The sequence below is a fragment of the Copadichromis virginalis genome, linkage group LG15, assembly GCF_057382275.1.
Source record: "Copadichromis virginalis isolate Kocher_CV1m ecotype Utaka linkage group LG15, C_Virginalis_male_GT1.1, whole genome shotgun sequence".
NCBI lineage: Eukaryota > Metazoa > Chordata > Actinopteri > Cichliformes > Cichlidae > Copadichromis > Copadichromis virginalis.
This window is the reverse complement of record NC_140632.1, coordinates 15,017,737-15,045,021: the sequence shown is the minus strand read 5'-3', so window position 1 is coordinate 15,045,021 and position 27,285 is coordinate 15,017,737. Positions and strand designations below refer to the sequence as shown.

Below are 27,285 nucleotides of genomic sequence, written 5' to 3'. Positions count from 1 at the left end.
TCCATGTCTGAATTAGGGGAGGTGAAGGGCAGCAATGCTAAGTTACTAATGAAATAGTAGAAATGAACTAAAGACAACAACACCGCAAACATGGTTGAGAGGTTCAGCTCAGTCATTCGGCAAACAGATATCGGCTACAGCTGCAATCAGAAGCTGTTTCTTATTTACGGCCCAATGAAATTAACATTAAATAAGGGAGAATTTATCAATAGATACCAAATCCATTTTTATACCAGGCTGTAAACTATTCATGTAGGCATATTTTATGCTCTAAAGCCATTTTAATATTGGAATCTATGGGGATTGACTTGGTTTTGGAGCCAAGTGGCGATTCCAGGAACTGCAATGTTTTTGGCACATACGTGTTGGTTTTATTTTTCATCCCCCAGGGGCTGTTGCTTTGTTGCAAACAAGCAAATGGACATTTTTTTTGCTGGTGGGAAGCCATTGTGGGATTACCTTATGGCTTCAAGCATTAAACAAACAAGAGCCAGGAGACTGATCAGTGTTGTCTGCAAATGTTAAATGAAATAGGATCTTAAAGAAAGGTTTTGGCTTCTTGTAGAGTGTGCATGTTCTCCTCTAGCCTGTGGATTTTCAGCAGGTGCTCAGGCTTCCTCCCACAGTCTGATGAGATGAAGGTTAGGTTAACCTAATCGGCCCGTTGGTGTAAAGGTGTGTGATCTGTGTTTGACTGGCAACCTATCCACAATGGACACCGATTGTCACTAAGGAAGGATGTAAAATGACAGTGCGTGGCGGTACTGGATGGATAAGTGATATGGGATATGTAGTTTAGCCTATTTTTATATGAAAAAAATGTGATATAAGACAGATTTAATTCGAAATTTGCATCCTTTTCAGTTAAACTGTTTGCTTTTTAATAACAGCACTATGTACTGAAAGAAGCAAATAACTGTTTACACACTTTTCTGGTTGTCTGTACAGTTAACAGCAGTACAATCTTTCAATCTGGAAGATGTTCTCAAACTCATTGTAGCTGTTGTAGTGTCGTGTTTTCTTCATTTGGCCAGTTATCCATAGGCAATGGCAAAAAATGCACAACTACACTACAAAGCAAGCTCAAAAAAGTCATTGCTAACTCCCTCGTGGCCACCAGCCTGTCATTGATCCCATTAGCATCACAAGATTATTATCATTCCTTCCCATTTTCCACTTCGCTGACGCTTAGACAGGCAAACGTAATATCCTGACAAAGCTGACATCATGACAGGATAACAAAAACACAAAATAAATGTTAACAGTCGGTTCTCTGGTGATATAAAGATACGTGGTTTGAATGGGAATCAGTGAGCCCCAGGCGTGTGTCTACCCACTAGCATGATTTTATTCCTCCTTTTTCCTGTTTTGACCCTACTCTTTGTGTCTGCGTACGGTTGAATCATCTATGAGCTGTTACTGGAGTGATCCCTTGCAATGATATGTGGGCATCTGTTCAACAATATGCTAGTCTGAGAGGGATACACTTGGAACAGAAGCGCTAAATCGGGAGAAAAAAAAATGAGCATATACTTGTTCCTGCTGCTTATTTCTCATCTGATTCCAGTATTTTTAGATCATCTCTGAGCCAAATCTGAGGGATTTCTTTGTATTTATTTAGACTTTGGTGGTTGTTGCCTGCATCATCACTGATGCGTAGGCTTCCAGCAGGCTGTCAAACTGGAAATGTTCATCATGTTACAATCCCATAGGCATGGAAGGCAAAGTGGTGCCGTTGTTAAAACGCAGGCATGCACCTTAATGGTTCCTCTTTGGACTCTACATCTATCTGAGCCCTTTATTTGCATGTGGTCAGACAAGGATTTGTCTTTTGTATGGGTGCAGCTCATACTGTAGCAGTAGGTAATACACAGACTGACCCTTTTCTCACTCGTTCTCTCTCTCTCTCTCTCTCTCTCTCTCTCTCTCTCACTCGCTCGCTCTCTGCATCAAATACACATACACACACAGCTGTCACAGCGGACAGCAGTAAGGCAGGCAGACCACATGACCAGAATAGACAATACGGGATCAGGGACACGAACACAGAATGAGAATTAAGTCTTCACTGCAAAGGAATTATTTTCAGCATCTAGTAGTGGGGATTGCAGGGTGTGCTGGGCCGGGAGGGGGGTGACTCCCCTCTACTCTCCTGTCCTCTCCTCTCCATTGCACACACCCCTCACTCTCTCTGGCTTTCTCTCTTTCTCTGTCTCTGCTTTCATAGCCCATGGAAATGATTCTCCCTTACTCTAAATAGTCTTCAGTTGGAATTGCGAGTTAGAACAAGAGGCAGACTGTATTGGCGGGGTCTCCTCCGCTTATGTAGGCTCTTGTCAACTCTCCAGAGAAGAGCTCCGTCGGAGCTGCCTGGAAAGCCATTCCCAGACTAAACGCGTAGGTGTAGGAGAGTTGGTTGGTTCCCACTCCCTCTAGGCATAAAGCAGTGCTACAGTCTGTCATTCATTTGACGCGATAAGCAGTTTAGACAAGAAAAGGACATTTGTGCTTGGTATTTTTAGAATGAAGGATTTGGAATTGTTAGCTTTGTGATAGTCTGGCTACCTGTACATGGTGTACCTCTCCTCTTGCGCAGTGTGGGTTGGCATAGGTATTATCCCACCACCTGTGACCCTAGGCAGTTAAGAACATAGATGAATGGAGCTTTTTAGTCGAACCACTTAACTTGAAATGATTGATGATAAACAGGAAAGACTATCCTGACTGACAGGATATCTCTATGGCATCTGTGTGATGTTTTCTTGCCAACACATGCATGTCACTCTCCTGTTCCACCACATCCCAAAGGTGCTCTGCCGACTGTGGGAGCCATTTGAGTGCATAGAACTCATAGAGATTTTTTGAGCTTTGTGACATGATGTATTATCCTGCTGGAAGGAGACATCACGAAGATGGTGATCACAGTGTTTGCATAAAGGGACGTGATCAGAAACAACAGCATTATGCCACCACCACCAGTTTGAATTGTTGTGACAAGGTTGAATGGCGCCATGCTTTCATGTTCTTTATACCAAATTCTGACTCTAACATCTGAATATGACTACAGAGATCGAGACAAGGCAACATTTCTCCAGTCTTCTGTTGTCCAGTTTTGTGAATCATAGCCTCATGATTTAGGTCCTTGTTCTTAGCTGACCAACCCAGTGTGGTCTGCTGCTGCTGTAGCCCATCTGCTTCAAAGTTCAGTGTGTTGCACATTCAGAAATACTCATCTTCATCTCTTGGTTCCAGCAAGTGTTTATTTGAGTTGCTTTGCCTTCCTACCAACTTGAAGCCATTCTCCTCTGACTCGACGATCAACCCTGAGAGCTGTCGCTCACTAGATATTTTCTCCTTTACAGAAGGTGTTTGGTAAACCTCGAAGAGTGTTGTGTGGGAAAATCCCAACAGATCAGCTATTTCTGATGATGCCACATTCAAAGTCACTTAAATCACCCTTCTACTCCGGTCTGATGTTCAGTTTGAACTTCAGCAGGTTGTCTTGACCATGTCTACATGCCTAAATCAATGAGCTGCTTCCACCTGATTGGCTGATTAGCTATTTCCATAAAAGAACAGGTGAACAGGTGTACCTGATAAAATTTATTACAATTAGTTCTTAGCTACAAATTTCTAAAAAGGCATCATAAGGTCATGAGCTATTACCAGCTCTCTTGACTGAAATTATTATGTTATTATTATCAATATGATAGACATTTGCATACAGTTGCTTTAGTAAGTATTCGCATTTCGTTTAAACCAATTAAAAACAATTCAAACTTTTTGCACCAGTGACAAAAAATAAACTGAAAACTCTGTTTTACAAAAGTATTCAGACTCATTGTCATGACACTTGAGAGTCAGGTGCATATTGCCTATGATTGCCCTTGAGATGACTCTAGACCTTGATTGGAGCTCAGCTGTGGCAAACGTAATTAATTAAATGTAATTTTTAAAGGCACGCCCCTTTCTATAAGGTGCCACAATTATACTGTACATCAGGACAAAAACAAGCCATGAAGTCAAAGGAACTCTCTGAGTGTCTATGAAATATGTAGCAGTGAGCAAAAGTCTAAAATCCACTTCGAAACATCTGAGTGCTCACTCAGTGGCCTCAATAGGAAGAAGTTTGGGACCACTGGGACTGCAGCTGTCCAGCTAAACTGAGTAACTGAGCACAACCGAGACTGAACTCCTTTGCTCAGGCCGGTGTCTTTTCTCTGGGAGGTCACCACAAATCTCATGGCCACTGAGTTCCAGGATTGATGTCCTCTGCAGAGGTAAGAGAAGCACCTGGCCTAAAATCCAACCATCTCAGGAGCACTCCATCAATTTTATGAAGGAGTATTTAGAGGAAAGCCACTCTTGACAGGCATTCCTCATCTCCTGTTTAGTGCAGACTTTTCCAGAAAAATGTGGTGGCACCATCATGCTATGTTGTTGCTTCTCATGGTCAAAGGCAGGGAAATCATAAATGAGAATGGAGGAATCGAGCCCAGTGTTTTTGCTATTGAACTTTTGAAGAAGTTATTTACCATTTGTTTTACTTCAGTGCAGTGTAAGAGTCACTACTGCATTTATGTAATTTAAGATCTATTGGTTTTTGTTCTCAGTACAAAAATTTGTGTATATTTAAATATTTTTCACCTATTTCACCTGAAATGGCTTGGATCAAAGTACAGAGTAAGTACTGCAATTACTCTACTTTTTCTGTCTTCTTTTCCAAGAGAAGTTTTGCACTTTGACAACAATGTAATTTGACCTTTGGAGCAAGAGAACAAATAAGGTTAATTGTTGTAAAAAACAAAACAAAAAAAACAACAACAACAACAGTAAAATAAATAACCCATTTACCATCAGGAGATATATCCCATGCCCTTTAAAATGATCAGAAGCAAAGTTATTGTTAAATAATTGTTTATTATATGTATTATATGTTTATATGTTTCCAAGAACGCTAAACTTTTGAGATGAAGGACACTTCTGGGCTGTCTACAGACAGCAAGGGGTGCCCCCCTCCTTTGCTCAGGTCCGTCTCCTGCGATGACCTGTGCGAGGAGAGAAGCTGCTGAGTGATGGAGATAGAGATGGAGATAAAAGATAGAGTGGTGGTTTTAACTGATGAGTTACTCTTAATGCTGGATCCTCTGTCTTGGCTTGAGCTGTTAATTAGGGCTGGAGGAAGCAAAAGATAAACAATGATGGAAAAAGAACGAAGGGGAAAAGCATCAGTGGCCTCCATGTGCTGAGATGCCACCATGCGACTTTATCATTCCTGATCTAACAGGCGTCTGAAACATATGCTTCCACCATGTTTTACTCTGAGGACAAGGTCAGATCGCCTGTATCTAAGATTTGTTGCAGACTGACTGGGTGCTGATGAGACAGGGAGCTCCTTGTTGAGAGCAGGGGCTAGGGTAACAATGCTAATAGTCTATAGGTAGGGCCTCATTTTCTTGAAACAAATGCTTTGGTTTCTGGATTGTCTCACCTGGTGTCTGCTTCAATGCAATACAACATTTCAGTTGGCCCAAAAGATCCATAAATATTCTCCAAAAGTTGATTCTGTTCATCTGGACGTAAATATTCTGTTTCTTTAATTTAAATAGCAGCTCAACTCCTTTTCCTAATGCGATCTAGTAGTTCTTCAGCCAGAGAGCGTCCTCCCCCACTGACACTAAACATACTGTAGCTAGAACCTGGATATAATTTAGATGTGTTGTACAGATTTGAAATATGTCTGACATAATCATGATGAAATCAGATTTGTCCCTCAAAATGCCGGCTGCTGGACACATCAATTATGCTGAGATCCTCACAGTAAACACCTTGCTTATATTTGGTGTCTGTTACTGTCTGAGCTGCCCACTACCTGCTTGATATACACTGCTGGTGTTTTCTGGTTGGATGCACACACAAATCACTATGTCTGTTATAATACTTGAATCTATTGTTACCATATTGGTTTAATTTTCTGATTTTCTGGGGCTCAATGCATGTTAATTTTGGTGATAAGACCGGAGGATAATTTCCTGGATTTTTTTTATTGATCGTAGGTAACGTCAGCAGAAACTGTATTATTATCAGCCTTTTTTATGTCATGTCATGGCAGACAAATTCATTCAAAGGCACACTACAACCAAGATCAGAGACAATATATAAATGGCACCAATTAAATAGTGTTGATTTTGGCTTGGAGAGTGCAGATTTTTAGTGCAGAAGCAGTGTTAGAATTTGGGGCATGGAAAGGTATAAGTTAGGACTGCACAATTAATTGAATTTTAATCTTGATGAAAATTTTGGCTTTGCACAGATAAGTGAGTATGACTGACGTATACAGAAAATGCACGCGCCAACCGTAAAATGCCAAGCAAAAGTGTTCCCTAGTCTGGATGAGTAAGACTACATTAAGCGTAAGCTATACAACAGATAACAGACTGTGGAAACAAAAATTAAATGTCTAGCAAAGCAGAGTGCAAAGACTTGTCGCTAGAAGCTGATCATCATCCACTTTTTGGAAATACTTTTGATTTAAGACAATTGATGTTAACCAAGAGCAAATCATGGGCCGAGTGCTGTAGAGTTATGTGTACACTGCAACTCCTTGAACTCTAGTATAATGAATATATGAAGACCCAGGAAAGCATTTTGTCCAAGTCAGACATCCATGAAAGCGAGCCTGCACAGTATGTTTGCGTATCTGTCAATCTCATAAAGATGCACAGGAATTACTGAAATGTGATCACATTCCGTTTGGCCAAAGATATGTGTCTACTTAACACAGCAAGTAATGAAGGCTTCAGGAAAACGAAGACATGTTATCTCCTCTCGCAATTATTTTCCCAAATTGGCAATACCTGCAGTGTAAGCAAAACAGGGGAAGTGTAGACGAATCTCATAGCTGCTGCATAAGTTTTAGCCACTTCCGTTGTGCAGCAACAATATAAGGAGTGAAAGACTTCTAGGAGATACTCTTAGGTAGTTCCCCTTTTCATGCAAACATTTCATTTCTAAAATTTTCCAATATACTTATCAGCTAAATAACTTTAATGGCAAAATGCAAGACATGCTGCATGAGCCATGTAACAAAATGCCCCCACCCCCACCCCCGGACCACCATCAGTGACAGGAGTAATGCGCTGAGAGGGGGGCTTCTGAGATCTTCTATGTAGTGCAGCAGCTATTAGATTTGCTTCCCTGCAAGAAGAGACGGGGAACTTCATTTATGTCAACATCACTCAGGTTTCCAGTATTTCGACATTTTGTTATTGTTTGCCAAACAGAGCAGGAGAGTGGGGTGCAGTTTGAAGAGGGATGAGGAATGAAACACAGGAGGCAAAACAGAGTAAGTCAAAGCAAAGTTATGACAAGTGAAAAAATAATTTTTCAAAACGGTAATATTTTTCTCCCAAAAGGTGTGCACGATTGAAAACCACAAGCCCTTTAATGTTCATTCAGACATGCAAATAAAAGAGGTTAGAAAGCATCAGTCAGCAGCACACAACATCAGCCATTCATAAGAACAAAAACACGAGTCAAGAAGGAGGAAAAGGACCTCTGGGAAGTGCTGTGGTGCTGTGTGACTTCTGGCTGTCACCCTTGGCAATGGCCCTTCCACTGCTTCTTGACTTTCTGCCAGCTTATCCATTGGCTCGTCACTTCTTCAGACCTCTTCCCTCCCACCATTATCCGTCCTTCCCGAGGCCACAAGACCAGCCATGTCGAGGTGAGACGTGCTGATTGATGTGTGTGACACATGCTTCTGGGAACCTCCGTCATCTGAATTGCTTCTATTTTAGAAACAACAAATGCAAAGGTGCCACACTGGGGGGGTTGTTGTTATTGTTTTGTTTCTTTTTCTTCTTTTGAAAATGTATTCTCACTAACCATCATGTTTGGTGGTCCCCATTATGAAGGTTTTCCCCTGCAGTGTTTGGTGTCGCTATGGAGACAATGCTGCAATTGCATTCATAATTGACAGCGATAATTTAAGTCACTGTCTTGCTTGCACATGTATGTTTGCGTCAGTTTCACAAATCGATTCTGAATCAGTGATGACTGACATTGAGTTTGAAGAAAGTCTGAGGATTTCAGAGATAAATATAACACATTCACCCTACGTTTTCTACTCTTATAACACATTTTATCCCAGACCGTTCCCCCTTTTTCTCACCTACTATATTTGTCCCTGTCTCCTCACCTCTCTTTCTATGTCCACCTTTATCATTTTTTTCCCTTTGCTGTCTGTCTACATTCGGCTCACTCCATCTTCCCCGGCAAAGCAGTATGAGGGGAGCATGTGCCTGTGAATAATGGAGGAGGCCAGCTTCCCCTAACAAGGTGTGTTTGATGGCCGGCCTCGTCCCAGTGTGTGTGTGGTCAAGGTGTTCTCCTATTCTCCTCCTCCATTATTCAGTGTCATGCCTTTTCCGTTTCTACCACAAAATCCTTTCAGATCATGGCACCTAGGAATCAAATGTTAAGAGACACCCACGCGCCCGCATACTCACACACATCATAGCCATAAAATTTCAACACATGAACACAAAAGTCAATTTGATTGACAAGGCTTGACGGCTTTGTTGCCCTTTTGCATCATTTATGGTCTTGCAACAGGCATGACTGGTGATTTTTCAGTTTTGGCACGTGACACTGGACATTTAAAGATGTGAGTCAGGGAGTGTCTCACTCAGTTTCTTCAGTTTTGTTACATTAGCCCTCTTATTTTTACTTGTTTTGTCTTTTCTTACATTGGCAGCAGATTTCGAGAGATAAATAATTATCAATACTTGTGGCTTACCTTGAAATTCTGCCTAATGCAATAGAAAAACAGACATTCACTAATTCCAGTGTGGTGCTGCACTGTTGCTACTGAGATTTGCATAAGCACATCTACATGTTGTAGCAGTCTTCAGCCATTTGGGGACATTTAAAAAAAAACACAAGCTTCTTTTGTTTAAGTTTAATCTATATGTACTTTAGCTGCAGAGAGGATAAATGAAACCAAAACATAGGGGGTCAAAAACTGCAGCTTCTCTAGTGACCCTTTGGGTTCATGGAATTGTGTTTAATGTGCAAGGTAAATGAGACTGGAGGCCAGGAAATGCCTTCTAGAGTAACTATCTGGCAAGACAAACATGATTTTGAGAATTATATGTGCAAATGCAATAATTTTGTATGCATATCACAGTAGAGAATTACATGCCATCTAGCCCTTATAGTTCTTTAAGACATGGTGATAGTTTATTTAAAGGATTTGTGTAACCTTGTTTCACAGATAAATATAACTGAGTGGCATCTGCATTCAAATGGAAATGTATGCAGTGTTTTTAAATAATATGGCTCGAAACAACCATGTGTAATGTGTAGTATGGGACCTAGAACAGAGCCTTGGGGGACTCCATGACTAACCAGTCAGTCTAAAAGTCAAGCTAGTAAACTAGTAAGTCACTAGTGTAACTTAATTTCTGTGCTGTAAATCCTGGCTGGATTTCTTGTTATTATTAAACTATTCCTCTGCTAAGGATCACATATTTGATTTTCAACAATTTTTTTGAGAAGGTTGGAAATGGTTCTGTAATTGACTAAAACACCTGAATCAAGTATAGATTTTCTGAGACCCATGTCTACATATAATTTGCTAAACATGCAGTGGTGTAGTGGGTTGCCTGACAGCAAGAAGGTTCAAATCAACTCGCTGGATGGGGCCTTTCTGTTTGAAATTAATATGTTCTCCATGTGCCTGTGTAAGTTACCTTCAGGGACCTTGGCTTCCTCCCATGTAAAATGCATGCAAAGATGCATTTTGGGTTAACTGGTAATTCTAAGTCCTTAGAACTGAATCGTTGTGTATCTTGCTATCTAGCCTTGTATCAGAGTAGCAGCCTGTCCGGGCTGTACCCTGTCTCTTGCTCTGTGACAGCTGTGATTGGCTCGAGCCCCACCATAAACTGATCCATGAACTGGATAAGAGGAAGAAAATGGATGGATGATAGCATTTTCTGTCATAGCTGACAGCTATCCCAGCTAATTTCAATTCTTCTTAGCACAAATTAGCAGGCGTATGTGTCTGTGCAGTGCACCCATACGCTCATATTATACTATATAGCTGATAACTTGGCACTCCACCTTCTGGTATTGTCAATTGTCACCTGTGGCTTCAAAACAACAACATGGAGGTACCCCAAATGCACCATTCATAACAATTATACCACTAACAGCAAGTGAAGCAGCACTTATTGGATCCTGCTCCTCAAGTATGAAGATTTAATGCTGTTCTTTGTCATATATCAAAGTTAACTGAATATTTTTTTACAGTTAGTTGTGAAGAGATTACCTTATGACCTTTACAAAGAGGTTTGTTAACAGCCTGGAAAAAAGGTCATCCTGTGGATATAAACTGAGGATATTGTTGTTTGTGGCCAGTGCCTGTGGGCAACCAAAGGCTCCAAAAGGACTAATAATACTAGGAATGTAATAAGGTAATTAAGGAGCATTGAAAAAAATCAGTAGCTGCATATCCAGGGGGTAGAAAGATGAATGGGTGATTACCATCTACTGTCATTTATTTACATATCATCACATACATATGGATATCTTCATCAGCAATAGTGGGATTGATTGATTTGATAGGCTCCACCCCCCACACACAAAAAGCTGGATGGATGGATGAATGGATTTTATTTAAACACAGAATTATACACACAATCACACCAGTCCCAAAAACTCTCTGATCCTTAAGGATCTTCCCTCTTCAGTTGCCCCCACAGTGACATGTAGATGTATGTGTCTCAGTGGGATAAGTGATGAGATGTGTAAAATATGGCAAGTGGAGCACTCTATTAGGACGCTTCCCCCTTTGCCTCCAGGCTTCCCTTCTGCTCCACCATACAGAGAGGCTGGTAGAGTGAGTCGTCACAGGGGGTATGGTGATGTGGTGGTAGATCTAAGTTTGCATTGAGAGGTTTGGGTTTTAAAGAGCCAAGCCTGAGCCAAATACCCACTACTAAAGAAGAAGAGGAACAGGAACTCCTCCCTGCATCAACCTCAATTAGTCTGGAGAAGAAGTATCCAGCTGTAGTGTGTGTGTGTGTGTGTGTGTGTGTGTGTGTGTGTGTGTGTGTGTGTGTGTGTGTGTGTGTGTGTGTGTGTACATACATGTGTGAGCTCTGACAGTGGGAAGCTGCAATGTAATTGCTGACACTGTCCAGAGGATTGAATGTAATGAAGGTAGCTGCTTACAGGCTTCTTCATTAGTACAGCTGGGCCCGGGGCACTCCTCTTTCTGTGTGTGTGTGTGTGTGTGTGTGTGTGTGTGTGTGTGTGTGTGTGTGTGGGCATGTAAAACTCTGCATCCTGGGAAATAAGGGGAGTCAAATCATTTGCACACATTCATACTGATACACCCATGTATTACCACCCACTCACACATTAACAAACACATCAACAAGCACTGGCAACGTGTGGAATGTGTTCATCGTAACTTTCATCCACAGGACTTTATTTCCACTGTGAGTTTGCAACTTTAGGTACATTTTCTCAACAATGACGCCATTTCTGAATATATCACTTTTTGCATATCCTGTGAAAGATCTTTAATTCTTTGCAGCAATGCTGCACTGCATTTTTGAGCGCTTATACTGGATGTAGTCAGATTTAATGCACTGATAGATGTAGGCCTGCAACTAATGACCCTTATCCATACTCAGCTGATAATGTCTACATTTAATCAATGCACTGTTTGGTCTTTAAAAGATCACATAACAGCAAAAATCCCATAACAGTTTTCAGTTTGTTTTATTCAACCAACAGTCCATAGCCCAGAGATATTCATTTTTATGTAAATAAGTCACAGAATGAAAGCCACAATTTAGAATTGAGAAGCTAGAGCCAGCAAAAGCTTAGCAAATTTAGTTGCTGATTAATTTCCCTTCAATTGAATTGCTTATTCGACTAATCGTTTACGCACTTGAGGGATTTGCAAAACACTTTGCTTGTTCCTCTTCAGGCCTATGTGGATGTGGAAAGTGTAATTTGGGCTTGTTGAGGTGCTTCAAGTGTTTGGCATGTCCAACCACAAGGAGACTCTGGGAAACACTGGATGCCTTTGCTTACAGTGCTACTCCACAACCCTGAACTGAATAATACTTAGAAGGTTGATGCATGGATCTGTCAGTGGATGGGTGCATTAGAACAGCATCAGTTTCTGATTCATGCTTCTTTTCACTTTCTTTCAACACCTACCAGCTAAATAATGCAGGTGTCATTGTTTACTTTTAGGAAGTAGTAGCCACAAGTTTCCACACCTAAGAAGCCCATATTGTTTAAAGCTGCAGAGTGCAGTGCTCAGTACTCTTGGTTGCTGCAGAGTTTTACTTTGCTCTGTTCCACCGATTTCACGATGATTGTTGGCACAATGTCCTAAAGCCGCAGCTGTGCTGATCAGGCTTTTGTTTTGCCTTTTTAGAAGCGAGGCTGGCATGAAATGGGATTTGTGGACAGAGAGTGGAGACTGGTCATGGGGAGGGCAGCTGGTAGACCAGGCGATGATGAAGCTGCCATCTTTGCTACATGGGGACCCTGTGGAGATGCAGTTTAGATTAACTTTCCACTTAGTGAACAATGTGTCACTTACAATATGGACGACTCTTTTGCCCCAGAAATCGTCTTGACAGCTGCACCTCTTGGGACTTGTTTGTCCCAATCAGGATTGGAGTTGTGGTTGTGCATTTGTCCTGCCCATCAAATGATTCCCCTCTCAGCATGAATGTGACCATTTGCTCTGATCAGAAATGAGACACTGATTCTCAGTGGCTTTCTGTCAGTATAACCTTGACCTGTAACCCTTATTGCAGTACCATAACCGTTGGTCTGTTCCTCCCTCTGCCTTTGAGCTTCTCTACCTTCCTTCATATGAGTGAGACATATCGCAGAGGAGCAGGGAGAGCATTAAGCTTCCTCCTCTATGAAGACCAATCGATACCTGATCTGATTAGGCCTCAGCACATATGTACCACTACAAACCCTGAACACCAACAGATTAAGAGCCCCATTGCTTATCTTAGCCAATAGCTATACATTTCAGAGGCTAACCGCTCTCCACCCTTCGATCTTTACTCATTTTAATTGACGTTTAATAAGTGAGGTGAGTGGGGGTTTTTTTTTCCATGTTGTTGTTCCATGTTCAAACTGGGATGCGTAAATCTGTGGTTGTACTGCTGCAGCCTCGCATGAGCATCTTGGAAGGATAAAGGAGGAGGTGGGGGTGGAAGAAAGTGGAGGAGAGAGAAAGAGAGAGAGAAGGGAATTGGAGGCAGAGGGGTGGGGTGGGGGGTGGGGGGCTTCTAAAGGAGATATCAAAAATGTACAGCTATACCGATGCCAGTGTAAGCACTTCTATTGAAATCAATAGAGCTGCTCTCAAACTCATTTTGGCTTCTAACAAGAGAATGGTACCTGGCCGATTAATGGAGCAGTCATAGATATAACACACACAGCTCGGTATTTGTTTGCATTTTATAATCCTCAAAATGACAATATCCATTATCTTTTAAATATGTTGTTTTCTGAATTCCGTAAATCAGCCAGCGAGTTGGTTCACAGAAATTGCACACACACACACAACAGAAAAATACTTTTGATCTAATTTTCCTATATTTAAAATTTTTTGGTAGCACACAAGGACTTTTGTGCTGATAGCCAGTTTAAATTTGAAATCGGCACATAATTTTGTTAATTCTGAGCAAAATCTGGATAATAAATGTTATTTTCACAATAGCCTCCCATCTGAGATGTGACTATTCCTTTAGATATGCTCCTGCACATCAAATGCAGGCGAAGTCTCTTAAATTAAACTGTTATGCATATCACATCAGTATTAATTTTGGGGTCTCCAGTACTTGGGCAAAGTAGGAACTGTCAAATAAATTTAGTCAACAGGTCATGCTGTTTATTGCTATCCCAAGTGGTAGCCACAAAGTGGTATTACGGATTATTAGGAAATAAAAAGGTAAGAGTTTTTCAGCACTGAGCTTATTTATAAATTAAGCTACATCTGTAAACTGTATATAAAAGATGAATATAACAACCGTAATAAAGCAATAGATCTTTCAGCCCAATTCTATTTTTTCTGCATAATCCATCATATAAAATGTAATCAAAAGAAAAAGCCTCTTTTTGAAACTAGTTTTATTAGTTTTAATCTTTTAACTTTACGCATGAAGCAAACATTAAATTATATGCAACATTCTCTGACTGGAAGAAATTTGTTTAACATTTAAACCTATTTTCTGCACATTCCAGCACATAAAATAAAATAGTTTTTTGTGTTTACACTCACTCTTTCAAATAAATGCACGTAAACCACAGCAGAAAATAAATAAAATCAAAGACTCAGCGGTCCTGTTGCTCTATTTTCACCTGTATAGCAGGAGTGGCATAGGCGGAGGTTTGCCCTGGTGCAGGTGTGTCGTAGTGGTCAGTGGAAGGATCTGGGAGTTTGACATTCCCGTGGCGGCGTACTGTCGGTGCTTGCTCTGCTCGGAAGTTTAGGGGGTTTTTCGCTGTAAAAAGAAGTTTTCTTCCCACGCAGTGAACAGCGGACGCTAATGTTTTTGTCACTTTTTACGGAAACAAACTCAAAGTAAGGTCAGTACTTCCACGCTTTAAACGCTGCACGGTCATACTCTCTGCCGCACTCGTTATATTATCCATTGTTGATCTGCACGCAGCTGTTGCAACGAACGTGGCACTCGCTTACGTCACTGTCATGAGTCACTCGCAAACAGTGTTGGGTAAGTTACTTTAAAATAGTAACTTAGTTACATTACTAGTTACTTCTCTCAAAAGTAACTCAGTTACTTCAAGTTACTCGTTACTTTCAAAGTAACTAGTTACTAGGGAAAGTAACTTTGGTTTTACTCAGAATTCTCTTGTTAATGTGTTTCTTCCATAACTTTGCCAGTCTTCTAGCTTGCTTACTTGCCACAGTGCACTGTGCCACCTACCAATAGAAAGGAAAAAATAATGTGCACATTTCCACGAGAGAAAGCCCACGCCTGATTCTATCCTAGCCATTCTATCCTCGCTTTTTACATCCAACACAAAAACTGCAGTCGTGGTGCTTTCGATTGTACTCAGAACTCGGAAATTCTGCCTTCTGAATAGGAAGATGTAGGTAACACCAGACTGCAGATGAGCTGCATACAGGGCTGGACTGGGACAGAAAATCGTCCCGGGCATTTTGACTAGAGACCGGCCCACCATTATAGGAAAAATCATAAAGCCTTTGAATGAAAATAAACACTGTTGTGACAGTGATGTACACTGTTCTGATGGTATATATGTATCAATCTATCAATCGTTTGTTGTAAGATTCAGATAATTATTTTTTAAAAGCTAGACATTTTAAATGAGAATAAGAAAGAAAAGTATTTCTTTGTGCCCCCCTTTCCCTGTTAATGCCCTACCTGGCCCCCCTGGCAACACTTTGCTAGATCCGCACCTGCACAGTTACCAGCTGTCAGCTACATAGAAAGGGATCCTGGTGTTATTTGTCTCTCAGAAACAGTTCATAACTTCCCTTCAACTCATTCATGTCACCTAAAAGGTAAACCTGTTTCTCCATCACAGCTCTTATGATTCAGTAAGGACATCTCCTGGTTTCATCTTCATGTTTCCCTCTCACCAGATAACCAAACTGATATCATGACCAGCAGCTTTACAGCTGTGGCTCCAGCAAACATCAGCTGATACTAGAAATTAATATTAAATAAATTCTAACAACAGCTGATCAAGCTTAAACGTGCTGCTGTTGTTTAGCGCGACATCCGCTGGTTTCCTCTTTCTGGCGCAAAGTGAGCGATAAACAAACAAGAGAGCCGATCAGCTGATCATTGATCAGTTTTCATGATTGAAGTAGAAACGGGAGAGGGAGGGGGGAGAATGAGAGAAGAAGAGGCAGCTGTGCAGCAAAGACACAGAATAACTCCAGCTTTGTGCCTTTTTCATTGTAGCTGAATTACGGCACAAACTGTTCCTTTTCACCTCAATAAGAAACGCGTAATATTTCCTCTGAATACCAGGCGGGACGGTTGGCAACTCTAATAACTTATGAACAAAATAAAGTTCAACATCATTAACTTCATAGCACCCACCCAGCTGTATAGAAACTCTGTCATGCTAGCTAGCACGCAGTACAGAAAAAGTCAGAATAACAAAAATAAACTCCACCTAAACTTGGTTCATATCTGACCCAGAGAGACTGCAGGTCATAACTTCTTACCTGAAGTTCAGTTCACACTTGGACCGGCGGCCGCTTCGGGTCTCTTTTCCTTCTGCGTCCCTTTTCCTTCTTCCACCTGCTGGCCTCCACCACTTGCTAATGTTACTGAATCTGTGGAAGCTCCGCGATAGCCACCACACGAAGTAACGAGTAACGACCCTATCTAAAATCCCAGTAACGAGTAACGCGTTCCTGATTTTGGCATAATAACTAGTTACCGTGCTCGTTACCACAATAATAACGTAGTTACTGTAACGCGTTACTTAATAACGCGTTAGTCCCAACACTGCTCGCAAAGAATCACGGTTTTAGTAACGCAGTAACGCAGCGTGCTTACGGGAAAGTAACAGTAATCTAATTACCTTTTTTGCAATAGTAATCCCTTTTTTCTCATTACTTGAAAAAGTAATCGGATTACAGTAACACGTTACTTGTAATGCGTTACTGTAATACTTGTAACGCATTGCTGCCCATCTCTGCAGAGGATGCAATGCTGCCTGGTTGTGTAAGTAAGCTTGGTTAGTAAACACCTTCCAGTGTATGAGTGATGCACACCAACACACACATCTGCCTGTTAGTGTAGTAACTAACAAACTAATAAAGAACTAATAGTGTCATTCACCAAGACTGTAGCGCAGCCTTTTTTTCGACAGCCTGTATTGCACAGCAAGTCATATTATTTGTTCTGTTTGGCAGCTTTTGGAGCAATGGCGCAAGCTATGTCCGCTTTACAGTATCCAAATGGATGCGTTATGAAAAACAAAAAATCACCCACGGTGTAGATGACATGAAGGGAAAACTCATCCATAGAAAACAAAACCATGTGTGTACCAAGCTGTAAGCTTTTTAATGCTGTTAAGCTGGAAATTGTAAAAAAAATAAAATAAAAATTGGAGCCAGCCTTTCTTACTTGCGAACATTAAAAACTAAATCTAATCATTTTTCAGGAGGAAGTTAAAAAAATTTGGAATCAGAACCTCAAAAACATTCTTCTGCAGTGAGATACTGAGAAAATTACATTTAGTGGATGTGGGCGTGTGTCATACTAGGTAGACAAAAACCCAAATTACCCACATTGTGAAATAGCGTTGGTGGCAAAATAGAATTCACTGTATACATACTTTATTTTTTAATTTCTTGTCAGCTACTATAGATAGTGTGTTTCCCTGCTTGAACCCCTGTGACTTGTGTACATCCAATGTGAAAATTACTGATTTCTTTTTTGCCCTCACCTATACTTCAAATGGCATATAGTAATAGTAATAGTAGTAATAGTAATAGGGCTATAGTAAAATAGGCCTATAGTAAAATGAATGTGTGAATGCTTGCTCTCGTGCATTCTACATACTAGCACTCGTGTTTATAAAATGCCCAGTGAACATTTAGCTTGTGTGTATGTGTGCATAAACAGCTGTTGGAAATGCCACAGAGAGCTGGCTTGCCGTGGGCCCTCTGCCATCGAAATGTCATGCTACATGGGGGAAAAGCTGTGATACCTCATCCCCCAACAGCCACACTCTCGCCCAACCTTCTTACTACATGCACACACGTGCACGCACTCCTGACTGGCTATATTGTAATGCAACGCCGAGCCACAGACACATTCATCACGCCTGTTGTCATTAGAAACAAGCCTCATTATACTCAGAGCCTGTGGTTTATGATTAATATTTGCAAGGGGTGTGGCAGATTGTCAAGCCCCTCCAATCCATTGATTTCATTGAACAAGAAAAACATAGATTGGGGAAGAAGATGGAGGCTGCTGAGGGGTAAGTGTGTGTGTGTGTGTGTGTGTGTGTGTGTGTGGGTGGGTGGGTGGAGGGTGAGCTGCAGGGGCATTCCAGCCATGGTGTGGGAAATAAGATGAAGGACAACGAAAGAGAAAGAAGGGTGACATAATCAAGGCCCCCGTACTCCTTGCTGCTGTAAATTGTCTCTGGAACTTTTCTACGCAGCTTCATTAGTGAGTGTCTTTTCAATATTTATGGCTATGTTAATAAAACATTAGTACCTGAGGCCTTTGTGGAGAGCTGCAGGTGGCTGCAGGTTTTTAGTAATATTTGGATCATAAAGAGAAGTTCAGGTAAGTGTGATGCAGAGTGACTGCAAGGAGCTCACCTGTGGTGGGACTAACATTTGGATGACTGTGGCAACTCTGATGGTGGGTAGTTTGCAATTCACTGCCTCACACCACCTGCTTTGACTGCTGGTACTTTTGTCATTCGATATTGTTTGTAGGTAGTGTTGTAGAGTAACCATAAACTGCATTAACGTGGACGCTGTTTTGGACGGGTTTTGTATCAAGCATTGAAGTGTTGAGTTGGGCATTTGGAGATGAATGCACACAAGCAAAGTATGAATATGGATAAGAAGCAGGGAACATTGTAAATGACAATGTTGCCACACTCTAATGCATACTTTCCTTTTTAATCACCTGTTTTTCTCTAAATGGAACCAAAATGTGCATAATGAACATCACAATGCATTAAAGAAGACTTCAAGCTAGCAATTGACACCATAAACTCATTAAGATGTTTATTCTGGTATTAAATAAAGTGAGAAGCTCAGTCATTTTCACATAGGCTTCTTTAAAGAAACTGCTGGAAAGAATCTAGGTTTCCTTTTGCAGTGCACTCTCAAAGGTTTCACTGTAAAACTAGATGTGGAAAAAAATTATAGTTTACTAAAATACAAATGAAAACTTTTCACAAACAGTAAAAGTAACTGAAATGATTTTGTGAACTTTAAAAAAGTAACTAAAATCAAATCAAAAGGAGAGAGGAAATATCCTTAGTTTTAGTATTTATTAGTATGGTAACTTTTTATTAGAAAACTTGCCTGATGAGCCTTTGAAGGCGGTAATTTTTAAGACTGGATGAGAGTCAATTTTATTTCAACAAGTTCTGTGTTTTATTGTAATACCAGTGCTGATTTTCCTAAATCTTCCTAAATCTTGCCTCTGACATTTGCCCTCTAACACTGAAACTACTAAAAACGCATTGATAAAGGTAGGAGCCAGATTTACTAAGGTTTTTATGGCGTTAAACAAACTGCTGTCAGTATCTACAAAGACACTGAGAAGATTGTGTGTACGAAGCCGGGAGGTTGCGTTTTTGCAACTGAGCCTCTTGGATTAAAAAAAAAGGTATAGATTATATAGCCACCTAATTCAAAATTTGTTTAGTGAATTCAGAGGTGACCTCGAACCTTCACCCAAAGGGAGTCAGCTTACACCAGCAACAACAAAATTCTTCCAACTCTTTCATTTTTGGTGTTGGTCCTTTTCAGAATACTGTGGCTTCTGTAGCAGGAATTTCATGAGGTTCAAAGCTAAATGCCTGAAAAACAGAGAGACCAGAGCGAGGACGATGTTGTCTTTGGACCCTATCCTGAATATACTCAGGCCCCGGTTTGATATCAGGCACAGGAAGTCTTAAAAAGCGGTCTATTTTTTCATTTTGATGTTTTAGATGGTTTGATAGTTTGAAGGTGCTTTTTGTTTTTGGTCCGTTTAATAAACTAAACACATTTTTCCCTTAATAAAGTTTTATTACACTTAAACAGTGAAATATTAATTCAACTTGTAAACTTAAACTGAACCACAGACAGTGCAAACAGTTTTCACTCTGATTTCGTAGCTATGATCGAATATGGCTGTTTTTAGTCGTAGATCTACACAAATTCAGCTGCATGCACTGACAGCACGTGAGGGATAGATCACAGATGGGCAAACATCTGTAATCTATGATTGTTTATCCTTTTAATTAACATTGATAGATAGCATAGATAAATTGTGCTGGTACTGTCCACCAGTTGCAAAGTATAGAAATAAACGTTTGTCAATCAAACATTTCTGGTTCATTTTATCCCTTCAAGTGTTGTAAGTTGTCTTAATACATGAATGCTGCATAACGCTGTGTCAAAATATTGTTGCAGTTTACAGTTCTACATTGGAACCTGTCAATTAATGAAGCTTGTTTCCATTATAATGACTCTGTCAGGCAGACTGCCACATAGGCCTACTTTTAACGTGTACGTGTGACCTATATTTAAATGCTTTTCTGATTACAGTGAACAAGTCTGTCCTGTTAGTAATTACCCACAGCTGGCAGATTGGGCATGACATATGCATAAAACAGCAAAACCTTTGTAGATCACCGCAAAACTAACCCATTTGGGGTTTGCCCTCACAAGCCTTGTTTTGCCCTGTTTAGTAAATCTGGCTTTAAAAGCAGAGCTTGGTCCATTTGAATATTTAATATCCTAACAAATCTCTGAAATCTCAGCTATATAAAGTATTTTTACAATGGCACCAGCCTCTAGAGGCAGAGGCTCAAGTAAACAGTTAAACGTGAAGTAAAGGAATGAAACAAAATCAACCTGGCAATGACACGGCAAGTGCTAACACACATAATCAAGTATACTAAAACAATGCTAACACAACCTTGCAAAGCCAGAAGCATTTATGGCGAAACTAAAAGCTGAAATGTAAAAATAGAAAAAGAACTACAGAGGTGGAATATCATATGCCGCAGAAGAGAATGGGAAAAGAGAGAGCAATAAGATATCTGCTGCGCCTAGATATGAACCTAACAGCTAGATGTGAAGACCTGCAGAATAGACTGAGAGGCAATAATTTGAGAATATATTGTGTGCCTTAGGGGAGTGAGGAAAAAGATGTTAAGGAGTTTGCAAAGGAGCTGATACAATTCACAAATAGAGAGCTCACCGTTCACTAACAACCAAACTAAAAAACCCACCAGCAATCCTTAATTGTAATATGTGTGAACTTTTTTTTTTTTTTTTTTTTTTTTTTTTGGCCTGTCCCGTTTGGCTCTTTTGCCATCAGAATTGTTGTCTAAAGGCAAAGAAAGATGCCCAACGGATTTACTTTACCAAACTGACCATCCCAGCCTTGCCGTAATGGTCCATTTGATTCACCTTTTATTGTTTATTTTATTTTCACTTACTGAATACGGGACAGACTTGACTGGGGGAAAGAAGGGGAGAAAGAAAGAGGGAAAGAGAAACAGCTGAGAAGAGGGACGGGGGAGAAGGGCAAAAGACAAAAACCAACAGAACGGGCAGAGAAAAAAAAATGCATATATCAATCACCTGGATCACCTGCTGAGAAAGAAAAAAGAAAGCAAGCAGAAGAGAACAAGAGTAATAGAATAAACAACATCACAATGATATATGGGAATATGACAGTAAATACTAAATGTTAAACATTATTGTGCAGCACATAAGATCAACAGAACACAGTGTGCTTTGAGGTAGGAGCCAAAAAGGGTGTAGTTTGCGGGTGTGATCACCCGTGTGTACACCTGTGAGCATGGACGCGCTTGTTTTTTGTTTTTTAAAAGGTTCCTTCATGTAATAATCTGCTAGAGGGTGTGGGGGGGCCACAGCCCCGTCCTCCAGGGCGTGAAGCAGGTGTGGAGGAGATCAAAACTCCAGACATCCAGAGGCCCCCAGAACACAAGAGACCAAGGAAGACCAACAGAGGGGCAGCTGCGCCACTGTCCCGGAAAGAGCTGAGGAGAGTCCCAGATGAGGGCTCACTCAGCAGCCGCGGAGCAGAAGCCAGGGGGAGTTGCAGTGACGCGCCCGTGAGCTCCGCCGGCAGCCAGCTGCGCCTGAGTGACCGAGCCCCAGGCCGAGAGGCCGGGGGCACCCCACCTCCGAAGTGGCCCGAGCGAGCCCCAGGCTCCAGGCCCCGATATGTGTGAACTACTTGGTCATACAAGCATGGACCTGAAAACTTGTCGAAGTAAATGTTCTTTGTAGACCATAACTACTCACTTTTTAAAAAAAGTCTCTGACCTTAAATGAGACGCCTGCGGTTCTTTAATATTGTTCTGGGTTCTTTTGTGACCTCCTGGATGAGTAGTCGTTGTCTTCTTCTTCGGGTAATTTTGGTCAGCCGTTCACTCCTGGGACGGTTCGCCACTGTTCCAAATTTTCTCCATTTGTGCATAATGGCTCTCACCGGGGCAGCACGGTGGTTAGCACTGTTGCCGCACAGGAAGAAGGTCCTGAGTTCAATTCCACCATCAGGCCGGGGTCTTTCTGTGTGGAGTTTGCATGTTCTCCCCGTGTTTGCGTGGGTTCCCTCCGGGTACTCCGGCTTCCTCCCACCGTCCAAAGACATGCAGCTTGTGGGGATAGGTTAATTGGATAATCCAAATTGCCACTAGGTGTGAATGTGCGAGTGAATGTGAGTGCGAATGGTTGTCTGTCCCTGTGTGTTAGCCCTGCGACAGACTGGCGACCTGTCCAGGGTGTACCCCGCCTCTCGCCCTATGACAGCTGGGATAGGCTCCAGCGCCCCCCGCGACCCTGAAAAGGATAAGCGGAAGCGAATGGATGGATGGATGGATGGATGGATGGCTCTCACCGTGGTTCATTTAAGTCCCAAAGCCTTAGAAATGTCTTTGTAACCCTTTCCAGACACTTGGAAATCAGGAAGGGGGAAAACAATTTTTCACACCACTGTACATGCTGTTCACACATATAACACTAAACAAAGAACCCACCCAACAGTTATTACCTCATACCCAAGCTATCAATAAACAATTCCTGAGCACAGGAAAAATGGAGCCAATGCAGTAGTTTTCTTTTCCTTGATCAGGCAGATGCCAGGGTTTTTTTAAGGACTCCTCCAAACCTTTTTGACAATTTGATAAGGAAAAATTTGAAAAAACATTTAAGTGTTGATGTTGAGTCTCGTGATCAAATGTCATTCTGTCATGTTCAAAGAACAATTATATACTGACTCTGACTCTTGGCTTTCAAGTTACGAATATTCCCCACAGTCTTTGCCTATTTAGGCAGAAGAACGGAATAAATTGTGAGGCTAAAGAGAGACTGAAACTATAGATAGTCAGGCGTATCTGGGAGCACTCGGGGTTCTCTTCCCCCATTTTCCTTCTTCTTTTCTTGTACCTTTATATGTTCTATTCATCTCCATGTGTTTTATTTATTCCTCTGCATCTCTCTTCTCACACACTCCCATTACCAGTCTTTTCCCCGTCTTCCCATTTTACCGTACAACTCCCTTTCCTCTCCTTCTTCCTTTTTCTGTCCTCCCTCTTTGTTTTCAGAGTACTCCCACTGCTGCTCCCATCTGTCTTCTTTTCTGTGTTCACCTTCTTTTTTATCCAGTGTGAATTGCTCTGTTAATCCTCTCAGGGTTGGGCTCCAATTTACCCTCCCTCAACTCCACATGTCCATCCTACCACCTCTCCTCCTCCTTTTTTTTTTTTTTTTTACTCAGGCTGGGATGGAGCTGCCTCATCTCCAGGGAGGCAGGCAGGGGGAGAGTTGCATGAGCCGGGCTGGGAATGGTCCCTCCCTGCATGCCTGGGACACAGCTGTGAAGAACAGAACTGTCTTCCTCTCTCCGTCCTTCTTTCTCTGCACATCTGGTGCGTAGGGGGGACTGGGCCATGCTGTGCTGTGTTGTTTTGTCCTTGGCGCGACACGGCTGCCGGATTTTGGCCGGGCCACTTTGTAGTAGGTTTGGATTTGAGATGCAAATCGGCCCATTGCTATGCCCACACGGATGAGCCAGGCTCCTTTGGTTATAGTAAGCAGTGGTTATTAAGCCAATGGATTAATTATTAGCCACAGTGCTAGCGTGGGCCCAGTGCCTTTTTGAGTTGTTTCCCTCTGTAGTTTTCTTCAGCGGCTGGCTCAGTAGTAGCAGGTGGAGTGTCGCACTAGTTGCATTATGTAACTCCACCCCAATTTAGATCTGACTTCAAATAAATGAAAATCAAGCTGCTGGTTGGCTCCTTTCCCCATGGATATAAATAGCATTTTCAAATCTTATCTAGAAACAGTGTTGTAGAGGGGAGAGGCTTTGAAATGCAGCCCAACGATTAGGATCCCATTGTTCCGCTCCACACCCCCTCCATTCTCCTGACTGCTTACAGTAAGCCTGAGGTTCTGTGTGCATGTGACTATATGCGTACTCTTGCACATGTGTATGCCTTGATCTTTAGCACGTGTGATTGAGATAGCAGGTAATGGCAAGATAGCATGTGCATCTGCATGGTGTCGTGGATTTGGGAGTTTGAGTAATTGGTGTGTGTGCGTGTGTGTGTTGCTGCTGGGTGTGTCTTTGATGATGGATGCTGTGCTTCTGCTGCTTACCCCACTGCTCCTCACAGAATTAACAAGGTTGCTAAGATACAGTGGGCTTATATTAGATTAGGTTATCTGCCGTTATTGCTGTTACTATATTTTACCCAGCACCGTGAAGCTTTTATTAATTTGGAAATTTACCCTGCCATGGAATGAAGATGCTGGTATTTGTGCACCATTGCTCCTCTCCTCTCCTTGCTAAGAAAGGGGTTGTAGTACTGAAAGCCCCCTAGTCAGATGTCTACCCCACCCTGTTACAATCTGGAGGCGGATCCAAACCTCTATTCATCATTAAGCCCATTTAATCCAAGGCCTGGGGCCCAGTGTTTCCATTTGATGGAGAACAAGCCAGTAAAATAGATGACAAGAGGTAGTGATATCACTTTGGTAGAGGCTTATTGGTGTGCAGAGGTGTTGTCCCTCCCACCGGTAGATGTCAGCCCAATCCAGTGTTTGACCCCCCAGAGTAGCTTCTCCGGGGCTGGAGGGCCACTTGCACTGCTGTTAGCAGATAAAGAAGAAAAAACAATAGAGGTGCCAAGTGGGCTGCTGAGAAAATGAGACGATACCCTACTATCCCAGCGCTAGTGAAATTGCAGATTTTTTTCACATGTACAGATGTAATGAGCAACTTATAGCCAGCTGGATTTCTGTGTCCTTCTTTCAAAGCAGCAGGGTATATAGTCTTACTCATGGCGGAAGTGTCACAATGGGACTGGAAGCAAACTTTATCCATTCTGCTCTGCACTGATTTGTAATCTAGCTAAGCCCCGTTGCTGATCCATATAAGAGCCTCCAAGGTTGTGCGTGTCAGTGTATAGGTGTGTTCTTACACCTTGAAAGTAGAGTGCAACATTTAATAGGCATCTAAACACATCTATACACCGGCACACTGTGTGTGTAAGCTATGTGATGGGTGTGGAAGGACCTGTTATAAGAGAAAACCCCATTAGTGTGGAATCCCAGGGAGATGATGAGAGTTGACTGTTTTATGTCCTGGAAATGATTAAGTGGAACAGGCTAGCGGTTTATGAAGCAGCAGTCTCTGCTAGCGGCTAACAGACTGACAGCACACAGACAGCTAGCTAGTCAAGCAACTTACTCTTTTACAGACGCTTCCTGCCTAGTTGCATGCTAGCATTACCTATATCACAGAGACACCTAACCTGGTCTGTTTGCTGACTTCATTGTCCGTTTCACCATCACTAATAGCATAGTTTTATTTTTGAGGCTGCAGCTGAGTCCGAGTTATAAACCAAAATAAACTAATTCTAAGTCGGTTATGGACTGATACTTATATAGTGCTATTTAACACATAAAGCACTTTTTTACTACTCATTCCCCTTCTTAACTTTCATCTATGCTTTGTTAGTGCTTAGTAACATTCAGTCAGGGATCAGTCCATCGACCTTCTGATTGGAAGGTGATCCACTCGATCACCTGAGCTACAGCCTCTTATCACTTCAGGTTTATACTAATCAAAGAATAGACTATAACTAATTAATGCAGTGCAATATTTGGAGATCCTACTCACAACTTGAAAACAACAATTCAGATCTTTTGTCTGTTGTTTTGCATGTTTGCTTATGCATAAGTCTTTTGCATCATCTTGTGACATCATCAAGAATGGCAAATGGCGGGCAGGCGGAGTGGACACCTAATTTTATGAATGCGATAACTCGAGAAGGAGGCAGCGTAGGAGGTTCAAACTGATACCACATCTCTGACGAGTTCGAAACTCAGTGACCTCAAGGTCAGAGGTCAAGTTTTCTGAAAATCTCGTGAACGCAATAACTGGAGATAACTTAGATTGTCTGGAATAACTTCACTGATGTGACAAATCTAGTCATGTTTTGTTTTGTGTGTGTGTGGGACTTGCTCAAATGGAAGATCGGGATTTGCAGTTTTGATGTGATTTTATTTTCAGTTATATTAATGTGCGCACAGATGTTTACCATAATCATCACCACTACATACAGCAGATGGCAATGAAAAGACACCTTTTACTGAGGCATAACTTATTATTAACATAAACAAAAATGAGCATTTTTTTGTAAATGACATTGTTTTTGTCACTCCTTAACAAATAAGCAATGTGTATTATTTCGACCCCGCAGTCTTAGTCCAGCTGAAAGTTTCTAACCCTCTGAAATATAAGAACAAGAACAGTCAGCAAGGTTTCTTGCAGGATCCTTAACATAGTTCTGTCATGTAACCTCTAGAAGGGAAGCCTCTTGGAAATGAGATGTACTTTCTAAAAAACTAAAAAGTTTCCATTTGCTCTTGTAGTCCATGTTGTAGTCTTAGTACTAAAGACTGGTCACGGTAGGGAAGACATTAGTTGCAAGAAAGCAAACAGTCAATAGGAAGAGCAAAAGAAGAAAAAAGACTTGTGAATGACATCTCAAAACCACTAGCTATTATTTAATTCTTTAACTTTTTATTTGCTTTTTTTTTTTTTTAAATGGACTTTAAAGTATCAGCCCAGATGTTCGATGGCCAAACACACCTCAGTCAGCCAATGATTGCTTCTGGTTTTCTAGATTGATGTGTAGGCAAGATATCTATACTGTACCGGGCATTCTTCCACAGGTTTTATTGGCATTGTCTCCATTATTCCAAGGTCAAAGATACATAGCATCAAACTTTTGTCCTATGATGACATTTCTTTCCACTTCCTGATCAGTTCTCTTTTCTTTGTACTCTTGATGTGCTCTCCTGTGCTTTCCCGTGCACTAGCAGTTTACCCTTTAAGAATGTGCAGGAGCCCGTGTTTGCGTTAGGGTGTGATCTAGATCTCATGCGTGGTGCTGCCCTGCGTAATGCTTCTGAAGCACAGGCCTCCTGTTCCC

The 27,285-nt window shown here is 41.5% G+C and overlaps 1 protein-coding gene across 8 annotated transcripts in view; it reads left to right on the top strand.

Moving 5' to 3' along the window:
* The window catches only part of gphnb (gephyrin b), a 110,530-nt gene that overhangs the window by 4,986 nt on the left and 78,259 nt on the right, over positions 1-27,285 (top strand). Inside the window, exon 1 of one of the 8 annotated variants that reach the window (XM_085432134.1) lies at positions 23,553-23,712. The exons of the other annotated variants lie outside the window; for them this stretch is intronic. Coding sequence (XP_085288260.1) covers positions 23,568-23,712 — 145 coding nt within the window. The 5' untranslated portion in view covers positions 23,553-23,567. Of the gene's footprint in view, positions 1-23,552; positions 23,713-27,285 lie in introns of those variants that run through there. 8 annotated transcript variants of the gene reach the window in all.